The 15813-nt window shown below is 50.7% G+C and overlaps 1 protein-coding gene across 3 annotated transcripts in view; it reads left to right on the top strand.

Annotated features, from left to right (window-relative positions):
• The window catches only part of DSCAML1 (DS cell adhesion molecule like 1), a 279877-nt gene that overhangs the window by 210741 nt on the left and 53323 nt on the right, over positions 1-15813 (top strand). For all 3 annotated transcript variants that reach the window (XM_034754688.1, XM_034754690.1, XM_034754689.1), the window contains exons 12-17: positions 903-1102; positions 2105-2201; positions 3500-3628; positions 6602-6769; positions 8153-8223; positions 10094-10334. In XM_034754688.1, coding sequence (XP_034610579.1) covers positions 903-1102; positions 2105-2201; positions 3500-3628; positions 6602-6769; positions 8153-8223; positions 10094-10334 — 906 coding nt within the window. The remainder of the gene's footprint in view (positions 1-902; positions 1103-2104; positions 2202-3499; positions 3629-6601; positions 6770-8152; positions 8224-10093; positions 10335-15813) is intronic.

Below are 15813 nucleotides of genomic sequence, written 5' to 3'. Positions count from 1 at the left end.
TCTCTAGCCTTTCACCCCGCGGAGCATGGCTGGAATCTGGCCACACACGGAATACGTGTCGTGTTCTCTCTCACGTTTAGTGGGCACGTAGTGCAGAGTAAGGACTGCTAGCTGAGTACTGCAGTTACCCAGGTCCTTTCGTGTCTGAGCGCCTTGTCGTGGGGAATGGGTTTTAGCCGCGCAGCCCCCCACGGAGGGAGGACAGTATTCTCACCGTTGTACAGCTGGAGAGATGAGATGGCGACATCTGTAGCTCAGCTGGGAAGTGAACCCAGATCTCTTGAGTCCCATCCACTGCCCTGCCCACTAGACGCCCTTCCTGGCAGCCCCCTCTTTAATGCCTGGTCGGTTACTAGAGCTGGAGAGCAACGTTCATTAGGTATCTGATTATTGCTGGCTCCTATGGGGCTGGCAGTTCCAGCCACATCAGCTGCTGCTGCTGTCTAGGGCACAGGGATGATGACGCCAGTGACAGAATGCAGACCTGTTCCTGGCTCATTTCAGCCTTAGAGCCCCACGGCCGGTGCCCTGTCTGGCCACAGAGCTTCCCAGGCTAACTGAGCAGGGAGTGATCCCCCCCTCTCGTGGGCACAGCAGCTCCTGGGGACCCCACACATGGCTCTGACGTGCTGGGCTGTGTGTGAGTGAAGAGTACCCGGGACGAGTATTGCAGCCTTTGGAAGGCAGCAGGGGGTCATGGTCGGTGGCTGGGGGATCGCTGACCTTAGCGCTCTGCAGTAAATCTGCTTTGAAGGCAGCCAGTTTGGCCTTGGCCAGATCGATTTGCGGTAGTTGTGAGCATCAGAACAGTGCATTTGCTAAGTTCCCCTAGGTCTGTTCTGCCTCACACCTTAGCACGTGTCTCTGAAGCCTCTGCTACTCATTTCTTCCCTTCCTCTCAGTCCCAGCCATGATCACTTCCCATCCCAACACGACCATCGCGATCAAGGGCCAGATGAAGGAGCTGAATTGCACAGCCCGAGGAGAGCGGCCAATCATCATTCGCTGGGAGAAAGGCGACACCGTCATCGACCCCGACCGCAACATGAGATATGCCATCACCACCAAGGATAACGGTGACGAGGTCATTTCAACGCTCAAGGTGAGAGAGCTCGGGTGAGATGTGCCAGCGCTGAGGTCCGTGAGTGGAGCCCTAGTGCATTTCACACTCCAACGGGGTCTGGTTACATTTCTGATCACAAGGGGTCACCCTTCTCTTTCCGTTTGCTGTTCCATGACCGGTCTTGTCAGGACCAGCCTGAGAGCAGTTTGACTGCACACGTGTGGCATTACTCAGGCTGCTCTATAAAAAGCATAATTTCCCCCTCCCCCGGGGAAATTATGGGGAAATTGTTGTAATTTCTTATGAGAAATGTTTCAGTTTTATTGAAAAAAATTAAAACTCGAAAGATGATTATTGGGTGTGTCTAAAAAGGGAAAACTTCCAATGAAATGAATCTTTCCCCTCAATTCATCCAAACAAAGATGGAAACTTTCCAGCCCACTCCAGTGGAGAAGGTGTGTGTGTGTGTGTGTGTGAGAGAGAGAGAGAGAGAGAGAGAGAGAGAGAGAGAGAGAGAGAGCTCCTCGGTGTCGGAAGCCTGGGTGGCACAGTTATCACACCTGAAGAAGTAGCTCAGGCCCTTCTCTCCTGGCCTGGGGCCGGGCTTTCATTGGGTGGTGTTAGAGATTGGTAAGCTCATTTTGCTGGCACTTGAATCCATTAAAACGTAAGTTCAAAAATGTGCCTGGTGGATGTCGCTGGGGTTTGGCCAGCTCTGGAGAGCCTGCAGAAAAGTGGAGGGGAGAAAAGGAATCTAGACATTGGCCTCAGTTTGGGGTGGGGAGAGACACCTGACTTTAGAGTGCACGCTCCGTAAGGCATGGACGGGGGGCACTTTGGGCAGCTCCACCGGCTGTCAGCATAACAGAGGGGAGAATTGGGCTTGTGTGTTTTCTGTTTAGTGTATCTCACCAGCTGTACAGTTGCAGCGCTGTGCGAATAACAAGCACGTCTCCTGCATTAAGGCATATTGTGCCCTCGCTGTCACAACAGCAGCGAAAGTCTGAAATGGTCTCATTTTTACCCCTTACATATCCACAGCTTAAACCAGCCGACCGGGGGGACTCCGTCTTCTTCTCCTGCCATGCGATCAATTCTTATGGTGAAGATAGAGGATTGATCCAGCTCACCGTCCAAGGTACTTGTTTTCCACCTGCCAGGCAGAATCATAGAAATGTGAGGTTGGACGGGACCGGGGGAGGCCATCTAGTGCTTCCTCTGTGCTAAGGTAGTACCAGGTAAGCCTAGACCTTCCCTGACAAGTGTTTGCCTGACCTGTTCTTAAAAATCTCCAGTGCCGGGGATTCCACAACGCGCCTTGGGAGCCTGTTCCAGACCTGAACTAGCCTTAGAGTTAGACGGTTTTTCCTAATATCTAACTTAAACCTCCCTTGCTGCAGATTAAGCCCATTACTCCTTGTCCTGCCATCAGTGGACGTGGAGAACAATTGATCACTGCCCGCTTTATAACAGCCCTTAATGTATTGGAAGACTGTTCCCAGGTCCCCCCCCTCAGTTGTCTTCTCTCAAGGCCAAACATCCCCATTTTTTTATCCTTTCCTCATAGCTCAGGTTTTCTAAACCTTTCATCATGTTTGTTGCTCTCTCTGGGATTCTCTCCAGTTTGTCCACCTCTTTCTTAAAGTTTGGCGCTCAGAACTGGACACCTGAGAGGAACCTGGGTCACCTGGCGTGGATTCTTCATCCCTGGAAAATTTTAAATCGCGTTTAGATGTTTTTCTAAAAGATCTGCTCTAGTTCAAATAGGTGTTAATACCAGAAGTCCTGTGGCCTGTGCTTTGCAGGAGGTCAGACTAGATGATCACTGTGGTCCCTTGTGGGTTTATAGCCTACAAATCTTTGACCCCGTGGGGATGAAGAGAGCATACCTGTTCAAGCAAGCATTCAATCATGCACTCAAGTCCCGTTTAGAGGAACTTAAGCCCGTGTTTAACGCATATGCAAGTGCTTTCCTGAGTCATGGCCTGCGAAAGCATGTTGCAGAGAAGGTGCCAAGTATGAGATCATGTGCAGTTCATGCAGGACAGAGACTGCACAAAGAGGTCTGCTTCTTACTCCACATGCAGCTTGCCCATGTGTCTTTGAGTCATACCCGCTCACTTCGTACAAACCAGGCTTAATGCATGTGAAGTCTGCACAACCGATACAGCTACGGGAGAGGGAGCCGGGTCTGGTCTGCCTTCAGCATCGTCAACAAAATTGCCAGCTACATTCTGACTGCAAGATCTTTTGTGATCTTCTGCCCTGAAATCCATTGGGCCTTAAAATGCAAGTCAGTTCCTGCAAACAAAATGAAGTAACCATCCAACTCCCTTCCTCTGTGGGGGAAGGGATGAATGTCACCATCAGGGGTGAAATGGTTTTCATATTGCTGGGAATGGTTTATTCACTTGGCCTCAACTTTTTCTCTCCAAGAGCCTCCTGACCCTCCAGAGCTGGAGATTCGTGAGGTGAAAGCCCGAAGCATGAACTTGCGCTGGACTCAGAGATTTGATGGAAACAGCATTATCACTGGCTTTGATATCGAATACAAGAATAAATCTGGTAGGTGATTGCATTTTTCCCCTGCTACGTATGTATAATCTAGACTGAAACAAATGTGCTTCTGTGCAGTTGTTATCCATAGGTACAAATCTAAAACAGCAGAAGAAGACAATAGTCTGTGTGTCAGCATAGGAGATCATGTTTACTATGCTTGAGGAAGAACTTATCATTCGAGCTAGAGGGAACATTTCAACAAAACGGCCTTTGTCAGAAAAGGCTGATTTGACAGCACCAAAGCGTTTTGCAGGAAAGGGTTGGTTACAACAAATTTTTCAACTCAAAAAGTTTCTGAGGAAAAAACATTCTGAAGTTGTTGAAACATTACATTTTGACGTTTTTGTGAAAAATTCCGGTTTTCTGGTTCAAAATTACTTTTCATTTCAAAATTTCAGCTAATTATACGGAAGGGGTTGGTTTGCAACTACCCCGAACTGCTGGGAATTCCCGGGGTAGTTTTTCTGCCTCCTGCTGTAATAGTGGAACAGGACTGAGTTTTGTGTAGAGCCTTCTGCTCCCAGCTCGCTGCACTGGAGGCTGGTCGTTGCAGATCAGGACATGCTCTGAAAGGGGGTTTATAGCCCGCGCCTGCTAAGTTCTAAGCACTGAGCCACCTGCATTGGTTAACATGACTCCTGAGTTGCTGCAGCTGCTTCCTGTGTGCACGGGGGCTGCCCTGGGAGAGGGGGCTCTGGTCCCGCCAGCTCAGTGATGGGAGAGGGGCAGGGGAAGAAACACTTCATCTTGCTCCAGCCAGGACCCTGGCACCCTGCCACTGAGAGAGCTGGGCTGGCTCCAGCCCCACATTCTCAGCAGTGGCAGGGAGGGTGTTCAGGCCTCACCCCCCCCCCCCAGTCTTTCTCGGGGAGAGGGGTCTCCTTCTGGGACTCCTGCGGCCACTTTCTCCACCTCTTGAGGACAGGTGGGGCCATTCCAGGGAAGGGAGGGGATGCAAGCCTTGTCTGTGCATTCTTGCATGGTGTTTAAAGGGAATATTTTGCATCCCGGTCCCTTTGATGAAGAAAGGAGAGAGCAGCATTAATGAACTATGCTAATTTGTGTTCGATGGGAGCGTTTGAAAGGGAATGTTAAAAGAGACAATATTTGCAAACAGCCAAACCTGGAGTTATACAAAAGCAAGGAGGGAAAAACCTGGCATCTCGAAACGTGGGAACCAGATAAACAAAGGCCATAAGTAAACTATAAAACAGTCATCCTGGGCCTGGCTGTCCAAGCTGATGGGAAAAGGCACTTTTCAGAGACGTCACAGTACCTTGCAGAACATTGGGTCGAATCGACCCAGAAATTCCCCTCAGGGCCCATTGCCTGGGAAGCATGGCTGGAAAATGTCCTTTGCCACCAGAGATCCCATTTTGGCCCCCTTGCTGTGATCCAACCTGGGTTAATGCCCTGTAGTGAACAGTGCTGCCAGGAGGAATTTTGTTAATTTCTTCAGCTGAGCTCCTCAGTTCACGTTGGTGCCTCTGCCTGGCACGTTTGGGCGGCATGTCTGTGGTGATGCCAAACCTGAAGCTGCGTGCATAGCGGCCATGTTAAACGGTGTTTGTAGAGCAATGTAACCCTAACCCCCACCGCATTCCTCTCCCGAATGGCTTCCTTTCTGAGGTCTCTGCAAGTGAAGAGTTGATCAGGCCTGATTTCTACGTACCCCTCTGGGGCAGTGAGCAAAGTCTGGTTCATTGCAAGGCCCCTTTACCCTGCCAGAACACAGAAAATAGACCAGAATGTAAATGAAAATCTGGCCCCCTCTGGGTTTTATTAGTGGGAATGGGGAAGATTAATTGTATGTGTGACGTGTGCAATGGGACTCTGTCCTGGTACAGCACATGTGGACGGTACTGCTGACCTGTGCACGTGGTTTATGCTTTTTTATTGTGTTCATGATCTTGGGGAAATGTTTTCCTGCCCTGCTTTACCGTTAACCCCTGTGAAACAGACAGCCCCTTAAACATCTAAAGCCCCTTTGTGCGCTGAGAATGCTGTTGGTTTGGTTTTTGCACATGACAGTCATGGCTGGACAGTGAAACTAGCCCGGTTCATTCCCTGTGTAGCTCTCCTGCTGCAACTGGGCTGTCAAGCTTCAGGGAAATGTTTACATCACACTCCGATCTTGAAAGCGCCTTGTGTGGTGGGGATAGTGTGGGTGAGGGTTCCCTTGGGAGGGGAGACCTAGCGTGTGGGTACTGCCAGGGGGCAGCACCCAGAGCAAGGGGCACCGGGGTCCTGGGAGGGACACGGGGGCCAGTGCAGAGGACAAGGCGGATCATCGGCCTGCAGAGGGCGCTCCAGAGGCTGGTGAGCTAATTCCCTGGATGACCAGCAGGAGGCGCCGCAGGGGTGCGTCCAGACTCTCTTACAGCCCCATACACCTCACCCATGTACTGCTCCAGCCCCTCATCAGGATAATTTTAGGCATTAAGGGCTTGATCTTGCAGGGTATTGGGCGATTCCTGGAAGCACTGAAGAGCCTCAGCTCCCCTGAGGCCAGTGGGGAGGGAAGTGCTCAGTGCCTTGGTGAATTAAGTGCAAAAAGAGGGAACTGTATAAGCCATCGGCTCCACACTTCAGCAACCCGCAGCCGTGAGTCAGCACACTCCTGGCAGCAGGTTCATGCACGTCCTGGCATTGCCAAGCACTGCTCCTTCTCCATCTTCAGCACTCCCTGCTGTTTACAGAAGGTTCCAGATGCTCTGCCCTGCGTGGGTGGCATAAATGTGTCGGGGCACTGAGGAGTTGGCACGTTTGTGGGTCAGTGGGAAGGGAGTCATGAGACAGGAAGACGTGGTGGTGTGTGAGACAGGCAGATGCAAGTTCTGGGGCATTGTGTTATTGGGATCCTACCAAAATGAACTGGCATTCTAGCCTGTGGGGCTGACAGAGCCTCTGCAGAGCCATTAACTCCAGGACTCTTCGTAGGATCCCTGTCCTCTTTCACTGTGTTATTTTTTTTTCCAGATTCCTGGGATTTTAAGCAATCTACCCGCAACATCTCTCCCACCATTAACCAGGCTAATATAGTGGACCTGCACCCAGCCTCCGTGTACAGCATCCGCATGTACTCCTTCAACAAGATCGGGCGCAGCGAGCCAAGCAAGGAGCTCACCATCAGCACTGAGGAAGCAGGTGCTTCTCGCTCATGCATTTTCCTCTGCTGGGTGCATGCCTCCTGCACTCCTTTCTCTGGCTATACAGGCCTTTCCCCGCACTCTGGGTGCTCATTTGTTCGGGGAGGTGACAGGGAGAGGGAGTTACCGGGAAAGACAAATTAAGTTGGATGCAGAATTGAGCCGGTGGTGCTGGATGGGAAAAGTCCGAGGCTCTGTGTGTGGGAGAGGCCGTGCACAGGCAGGAGTGGATCGCTGCCCTGCCTGGGACAGCGTGTCCCGGCTTTCTCTGCGCCAATTAACAGGCAACTGATGAGTTGTGTCCAGGCCACAGGAACTGCCCTTGGTGCTGAGCACAGTCTTCCTATTGGCAATGAGGAGCCGGGAGCTTTCCGTGGTCCTGACCAAGCGACTCGGGAATAAGGGAGCTGATGGGGGTTGCTCCTTGTCCTGGCCTGTGTTCATACTACCGCACGCCACAGGACTTGGGAAATGACCTGCTCAGGCCTCCCCCTTTGTCATTACCTTCAGCACACAGTTAGGCACTGCAAAACCCTGGCGTGGTGCAGCCTGCCTGCCCACAAGCCAGCAGTGAACGTGTCTCCGTCAGCAAAGAAATGTTCCAGCCTGGGCAGCTAGTTCAGCTAGTCACTCTCAAGTTCTGCATGTTCCGGGCAGCACCCGCAGAGATTCAGCAGGATTTGACCCCTGCTCAATTCTGTAGATGTGCAGGAATGCACCCGTGTACACTGACTGACCTGCCAGCCTCTGGGAACCAAGATTCCTCAGCTGAAGTTTTTAGAGAGATTTCTGAGCAGAGCATGAAATCTGTGCTGTTAAATCACAGCTGTTTTTATGTGCATGTGTTTCACCTTTGCTCATTGCACTGTGTGTGCGAACCCCTGTAAGGAACCAAGTCCTCTTCTCAAACACTCACAAGGGGATTGATTTCCTCTCTGGCTAGGACCTGCACGTGGGCCCAGCCAAACGTGTATCGGAGGAGCAATACAGCTGGCATGTTGGATAACGTTCTCCAAGTCTGAGATGGGGAGTGCGCTCTCTCTCTGCATGATGTCCTCTCTCTAGAATGGCTACATTCATCACTTTAACTGCCCCTTGTGCACTCAGCAGTGCTGCATTAGTCAGTGGGAAATGAGAGCTGAACTGGGAAGGATGAAAAAGCTTTTATTTAAAGCACAGTTTATTTCAAGAATAGAGAAGGCGGGAGGGACTCAGGTGATAGTACCCACGTGCATTTATTTTTCTCTAGCCCTCTGTTGTTGGCTTTTCCCTGTGATGGTTGCCCCACTGGAGAGTTGTTTCTTTAAAGCAAGTTTTGCTACACGGGACTCCTTTCTCTGCAGCTTGTAAACAAGACTCTGTTTGATCTGTTTAACCACAGCTCCGGATGGGCCCCCAATGGATGTCACCTTGCAGCCAATGACATCGCAGAGCATCCAGGTCACCTGGAAGGTACATTGTTTGGGGGGGGGGGAGAGAGGGGATTGCTATGTGTGGAGTTCTGTTGGCATGGTGATACCCCTAATGGCAGTGATATAAGGCGGCAGGCCCATTGTCTGTACCGCACCCTGGATGGCACATTAGAGCTACTGGTGCCGTGGGCAAGTCACTTCGTTTCTCTGTGCCTCACTTTCCCCATCTGAAATGGAAATCTAATGCTCACATATTTCACAAGGAGGCTTAGTCAGTTAGTGGCCATAAAGCGCTTTGAGATTGTTAGATGAAAATGCACTAGAGATGTGCTAAACGTGATAGTTGTTTCATTATGGCAGTGATGTAAGGAAGCTGGTTTTAGGGGCAAGAATATCTAGGATCACAATCCTAAACAGCAGCCCTGCTCCTGCGGCTCAGAATGTCTTAGATCGTCACCTATCACCAGGATGCCCAGGCCCAAGTAAAATTCACTAGACAGCATGAAAACTTCAGGGCTAGATGAGTACCCCAGTTGCGTCCTAATCATGTTTTATAAGATGCTTATTATCTTACAGGATATCCATGCAGGGTGGAAAGGATAAATATGTAAAAATCAAGACACTTGGCTACAAAATGCTTGCGCAAAGATCAATAAAATTTAGAATCAGATTTATTTTTCAGAAGCCGCATTGGAAAAATAAAATTGATTATAAAGTTAGGACTTCAGAATGAACCAGCAAGTCAATAAATTTAGGGCTCCATCTTCTATTCCTCCCCTCCCCTTTAGCATTGAAAAACAGATTAATGAAAAATAAGATTCACTTGAAAAATAAGTCACTTGGTTTTAAGAGTATTTCAGTGAGATGGATTGCTGTGGCTTTATAACATAAATTTGCAATCAGCCCTATTGATTTCTTAATGCTTCAGAGAAATATTGTTAAAATTGATTTAAACCTGGCTTCGTGCATTTTTAAGGCTGTCAGCCTCTTCCCTCCCCTCCTAATCAGATCATCCGACTTGAGTCCTAGCCCTGACCAGGTGTTGTAAATCGTTACTTCCTCATCAGCCAATCAGCATCCAGTTATCAGCCCCTCTGCCAGGCTCTGAATGGCTCTGGTTTTGTTACTATTTGATTATCAGCATCTGAGCACTGCCTCGTAGAAGCCAAAATGCAAGAGTATTTTAAAAAATCAACCAACAAAGATCCGGTCAGACTGAAAACCAAAGGATAGGGCCCAGGAGCAAAACCTCGTCGCCTGTAAGATGAGCCACTCGCTATTCCGAAGAAGCAGCGCCCCCAGCACGAAGGATGCAGAATGAGATTACACACAAACAGCAAAGAAACACAAACTAGGAAGGGGCCCAAACAGCCAGGATGGGCCAGTTCAGATGAATGCACCCAAGTGTGCCCTAAAGAGAGTCAGAGAGGGAGTAGGAGGCCCTTCCCCACAGCTGAGAGAGTCTGGTCTTCATCCCAGTCCAGCATGGACCTAGGGAACAATGGAAGACCTGCCCTGGCTGGGCAGGAGAAGTGGGGAGAGCTGAGTTGCAAAGGGCTTTGTAGACCACTAATAAAACTCCTGGCATTTAACCAGCAATTTCTATTTCCAAAGCACCATACGCATTCAGAGACAGTCTCACAGGCTCTCTCCCCTTGTGAGCTGGGGTCAGTAGGCTCAGCCCCAGGGGTGAATAAAGCACATGAAGTATTTGCCCGAGCTCTGAGCAGAGCTGCAATTAGAACACATGGGCTCAGTGCACATGGCCATGCTGCTTCAGGTCACTAAGACCTCCCGTTTTGCTGCGTGTTGTCCCCAGCAGTGTTGGGGGAGCATTGATGGGCTGATGAGGTAGGGGTGGATGCTGACCATCCTGTGACCCTGTTCCACTTGTATCCCCGCTTCTGCAGGCCCCAAAGAAAGAACTCCAGAATGGGGTGATCCGTGGCTACCAGATTGGCTACCGGGAAAACAGCCCCGGCAGCAACGGGCAATACAGCATTGTGGAGATGAAGGCCACGGGGGACAGTGAGGTCTACACTTTGGACAACCTGAAGAAGTTTGCACAGTATGGGGTCGTGGTGCAGGCGTTCAACCGCGCAGGGACGGGGCCCTCCTCCAGTGAGATCAATGCCACCACGCTCGAGGATGGTAAGCATACCGAGGTGCCCGGGCATACAGACAAGGGCACAGAGACAGCTGGAAGGGCCTCCAGCCATTCTGAGGGTGTTTGTTCTCCAGGTCTCTGGTGCAGCCTGATTAGTCTGGAGTAGCAGCAGCGGAAACTCGAGGTGGGGTAGGCCTTGTCAACACAGGGGATTTGCACCCTCTGTCTAGCATCATGCAAACCCCTAGTGTAGACGATTTGCACCCTGCTTTCAAGCATAGCAAACAGCAATGGTACAACTAGCAACTCTGGACTGTCTTCCCCAGTCCAGGGAGCTGGCCACCCATGGCTGAAACTCAGTAGAGGCAAGGCCCTAGAGCGTATATAGCAGGTGGGCAGCAGTGTCTCTGCCTCTCGTTCTGGCTCCATCTGTCAGCCCTTCCCTCTACGAAATAACATCTTGGTGATTTCCTGTGTGTTGCGTAGAAAGCAATTTACAGCTGCCTGACCCCTCTGCCCACTTTTCATCCGTGGCCAGCACAGAAAACGCTTTTGGGCTCTGCCCCCTTCTGGTAAGGGGCAGAGCATCTGTGATTTTTTTCCCTGCGTGATGGACAGGGAGGCTGGCTTTCATTATATCACATGGTTTTGATTTTTTATATATATAATATTATTTTTTCCCCAAGAACAAAAAGACCTGAGTCAGTGTGCGGGGACCCAAATTACACTGGATTTGTAGTCTAATTAAAGGGATGTCAGGGTGGATTTACACATCCCTGATCATTCTTAAGTGAATGGAGAGCCCACTAATCCTGCAGGAGCTATTCCCTCATTCAGTATTACCAGGCCATTATTGGCAGAGCCCCTGCCACTCTGGTGTATTTCAAACTACCTGCATAGGGAGGAAATGGCTTGAGTTTCCTGCCCCAGTAATTCAAACCCAGGATGGGAAAAGCCTCTGCACCTTCCCTCAGTGTCTCATTTCTGAGGTGCATGACACTTCATGGAAAGGATCTGCTTACTTTGCTGATCTTCCTCCTATATCAGCCGACTCTCCAGCAGCAGAGAGATCTGAGAGTAGCAGGGAAGTAGCAAATTCCCCACCCCTTGAACCATGTCTGATAGAGCCTAGGAGCTGATGCAGGTGCATCTCCACTGAAATATCTGTCTGTGCCCTCTAAAGAGCATTGGTACCTGGCAAAGAACATTAGTCACTTAAACTGGGTCAAACCCTTTCCCCACCCCACTTGCCCTGCAGAGGGAGGGTGTGGTCTAGTGGTCTCAGAACTCCTGGCTTCTGCGTGAACTCTGCTGGGCCCCTTTGCAAATCGCAGCTGAAGTGACTTACCCATCTCCCTTGTGTTTCACTGGGTCAGATAGGGCCAAATTTTGGGTGCCTCAAATCTGGGTCAGATTTTTCCAAAGTGGGCTCTGATTCTGGGTTCCTAGCTTGACATACAAACGGCCTGGTTGTCGGGGTACTGCACACCCACAGCTCCAATTGACTTCCGCTGGCATAGCGAGTGTTCACCACCTCTCAAAATCAAGCCCCGTATGTCTAACGCTAGGAACCCACATGGGAAAATCTGACCCATTGCCTCTGTGATGTAGCTTCCCCATCTGTGGAATGGGCTGACGCTGCTCGCCTTGTTGTAGCTGTGCTAATATCTGCAGAATGCGCCAAGGCCCTTGGAGGGGAGGGGCTGTGGCAGTGCCAGGTGGTGGTACGTGAATCTGTCGTCCTGTTCAAATGGCTGCCGCAGACCAGACTCCAGCTGAATTGGAGTAATTTTCTATTAAGCAAACTTCGGAGCCTGGAAAACGCTAACAGCCATGCGCATACAGCTGAATGCTGCAAAAACAGCCATGTGAATTCAGGGGACTAGCTCTTAATAAAGGAACCGATTCATTTTCTTATGATTAATACTTACTGTCTTTGTGTCTCAACTCATTTGCATGAGCTGGAAGTATGTCAGAGTATCAGAGGTGACTGGGGACCCCTCTTCCGCAGCACCATGCCCGCAGCTCTGTGCTCTGAGTTTGTCCTTCAGGCTGGCATTTATTTCATCTTGTGTTTAAAATTTCATGGTTGCATCTCCTCTTTCATGCTCATGGCACGGTTCCTGTTTTGCTAGCAGCCCCTATCTTCCCTCTGCCATGGCTGAGGCAGGGAGCACTTAAACGACAATCACAAGGAAGCAAAAGGCAGGGCGGAGGGAATTAAACAGAAGAAGGTTCTATTTAAAAAAGAAAGAGCTTAGCATGGAGGGTCTTGCTGGCAGGTGGTGCATGAAACCATGTGCAGGCTCCCAGCCCAGGCAGGGAGCTCAGTGGGCAAGGGGGACACAATCATATGCACTGCAGTCCTGCACTGCATGTCTAGTGGCACCTGTCCTCTGAAGAGCTCAGAGCACTTCGGGGGTGCTAATTAAGCTTCATGCAGCCTTGCTCGGTAGGTAGGTATTATGCCCATTTGGCTGACAGGTGAGCTCTGGCACAGAGCTCAAGTGACTTGTTCAGGATCACACATGGTTTGCTATTGGCAGAGTTGGGAATAGAGCCCTGGTCGATGCACCCTTGTTCTCACCACAAGACACACACTCCCTCTGCCCAAACAATAGGAGAGCTTCATAAATTCCATCTGGGAGCAAGGGGGCGTGGGCGCCGCAGTGGGGAGGTGGGGTTCTGTGCCTGGCTCCGTTAGTGACCTGCTGTGTGACCTGCAGCAGAGTGGTCACGTCAGTAAAGTGGGACTAGCAGTCCTTGCCCTCCCGTGTCAAGGGCTGCGAGGTCTCTGGCGGAAAGGTGCTATGTAAGTGCTAAGCCTGATTGGGTATTTGGGGCTGCCCCAGCCTGTGCTGCCCTGCCAGGCATGTGCTCAGCTTCCAGCCTTTTCCAGTGGCTGAACGTGCCCTGGAAGCTGCAGGTAGCAGCTGGAGGGGGCCCAGCCTGTGAGCTCTGGCAGCTGCTCCACCTGCTCCTTGCAGGGTTGTTTTACAAAGTGCCTTAGATGTTTCCATTGGGGAGAGATCGTGGTTGGCCTCGGAGTCATTTTAAAAACAAAAAAAAAGTTTCACACTGCATTTGCTCAGCAGTTTTTCATACTTAATTAAGGCTCTCATTAGCCTGTCAAAGCAGGATCATTTCCTGGCTCTATTAGCACTCCTCCTGGGGTATTCAAGGGCCCCTGTTTTAGCAATAGTGTCTTTTCCATAATTATATTGCCTTCATTTTGTTCAAACGGACTCTCTGTATTAGTTTATTACACTCAGTCCCTAATTACATGGTGCTTATATTTTTACACCTAAGTAATATGAAACAATAATCATTTTCAAAGAGGATCGTTAGGATGATGTATTATCATTTAAATGCTCATAAAAATTAGAGTTACCTCTTATGGGGCAATGGGATCTAATTACCTTGCATCCAGCTAGCGCTCCTGTTTTTTCCCTTTGTTCTAAGTGCAGTGTAGACATTCTTCCTGCTTCCTGGATTACGGGGCTCTAGCTGGTTTTGAAGAAGCTGTGAAGTTTCACCCAGTTGTGCTGGCAAAGAATTTTTGGTGGACTGAAGGTTGGGGCAAAACTTCTGGGCTGGGTCAGTTCTGCATCTCCCTGGTGGATAGATGTGCCGCTGCAGAGCAACACATTTCTAGGGTGTCCTTCACACAGTGTTGACCTTGGGCACCCTATTGGTTCTGCAGCACTACTTGTGTTCTGGTATACGCAGAGGTCCCAGCCCGGCTCGGGTCCCCTTTCTGCCAGGTGTGTTTCCAGTGCTGCCATCCAGAACAGCACCTGGGAAAGCGGGAGTGGTTTGACTTGTAGCTGAGCAGAGACCACAATCCTGGAGTGGGATTATGTAACTTCTCAGGAGTCCCAGGAGAGTTCCCTGGGTCAAACGGAAGCTGCTTTGGCCTTGTGTCTGGGGGTATTTCACAGGTCCGCCTGGCAATCCGCTTTGCCCCCTGCCATCTCCAGCTCTTCTCTTGACTCCTGACAATGTGCAGGAAGGGGCAGGACTTCATGAGAGCAGAGGCAGCGGAGATGTGAAATGAATGGCATGGGTGTGGCACACCCCAGGCCCTCCCCCAGGTGATTAATACAAAGCAATATGGACAAAGCACTGGTACCTCTTCCTGCTCTGTTTACCCAATGCCAGGCCCCTTCTGTAAGTTTTGAGCCTCAACTTCAAAAGCAGAGAGAATTCAGGGGGCTGGTCAGACTGAACCCCCAGTGCTGTGCCTCCCTCCGCCATGCTGAATGGCGCAGCAGCGTGGAGCTGGAGATGGAAGGGTAAACCCCTGGAAGGCCTCCCAGAAGGCAGCTCAGTGCCTGCAGTGCTGGTTCCCTGGGCGTCGATGCTGTGTAGCCATGACCCCATTGGGCTGGTGGTTCTGAGGCTTAGCGAATGTCCCCGGCGGGGGTGACACCTCTGTGTAATGCCTGCCGCCTGTTCCCTGACACCTTGAGATAGTGAGCTCCCTTTGCTGGGTAGAGGAGGGTGTCTGGAACCTGGCTGCTTGCTTAGGGGTAGCATCTGTGTTAAGCAGCCAGCCTGTAGAAGTGCCCAAGCTGGTCCCACCCTTATGCCAAGCCCACGGTCCCCCTTCTCCTCCCAACCCCAAATCTGCCCCTGGCCAACCCCAGCCCTAACCCTACATTTCGAAACTGTGTTCTATGTGAGTCCACCTTTGCTTTCACGAGCTCAGCCTGACGTATGTTGTTTGCCACTTTATTTTGATGACATCTCAATAGACAGCAGCAGGTCTGCTCCTTTAGCTGTGACTCAGTTTACAAGACCCCTGTGCTGCAAACTCAGCCTTTATTTGGTTCATTTCACTCCAGGGCATGCTCAACCCAGGGCTTTAGCGTCAAGACTGGTGGCAGCCCTGTGGCTGTGTTTGCACTGCAGCTGGGAGGTGTCATTCCCAGTAACAGTAAAAATTGCAGCATGGACTTTGCAGCACTGGTGGGGGCTTGGGCTAGCCACCCAAGTCCAAACCTGCCTGACCCCTGTATCTGAGCTCAGGTGGCTAGCCCAAGCCCCCTCCAGTGCCGCACCACCCACACCACTATTTTGTGCATGCTAGCTCGAGCTGAGCTATTGCGAATCTGTTTGTCTCCACTGGGAATCACACCTCCCCAGCTGCAGTGTAGATGTACGCTGTGTTACCCTACTCAGACTGCAGGCTAGACAGCACCCACCCTTTAGCAAAGGGCCGTTCTGCTGGGCTCCCTGACTCCAGCGCTGCCTGCAACTGGTTCTGTTTTGCATGTTCTAACCCACATTTGGGCTGCTGCTAACATCACTCTCAGTCCAAGCTTTGCTGCAGAATGGAGCCCTCTCTGGTGGGTGGGCAGCTGCCGGCGCAGTGAGAGGTGCTGGCCTAGCTGCCCAGAAAGGCTGGGATTAGAGCTGGGTGGAAAGCAGAAGTTCCAGTCCCTGGGAAATTCCAATATTTCAACTTTTGTTTTTGTCTCAAAATATCAAAAATATTCACAGAACCTTGGAAGAGATGGA

This window comes from Trachemys scripta, chromosome 21, assembly GCF_013100865.1.
Source record: "Trachemys scripta elegans isolate TJP31775 chromosome 21, CAS_Tse_1.0, whole genome shotgun sequence".
Taxonomy (NCBI): Eukaryota; Metazoa; Chordata; order Testudines; family Emydidae; genus Trachemys; species Trachemys scripta.
The sequence above is the reverse complement of the archived record's forward strand: the minus strand, read 5'-3'. Positions and strand labels throughout refer to the sequence as shown.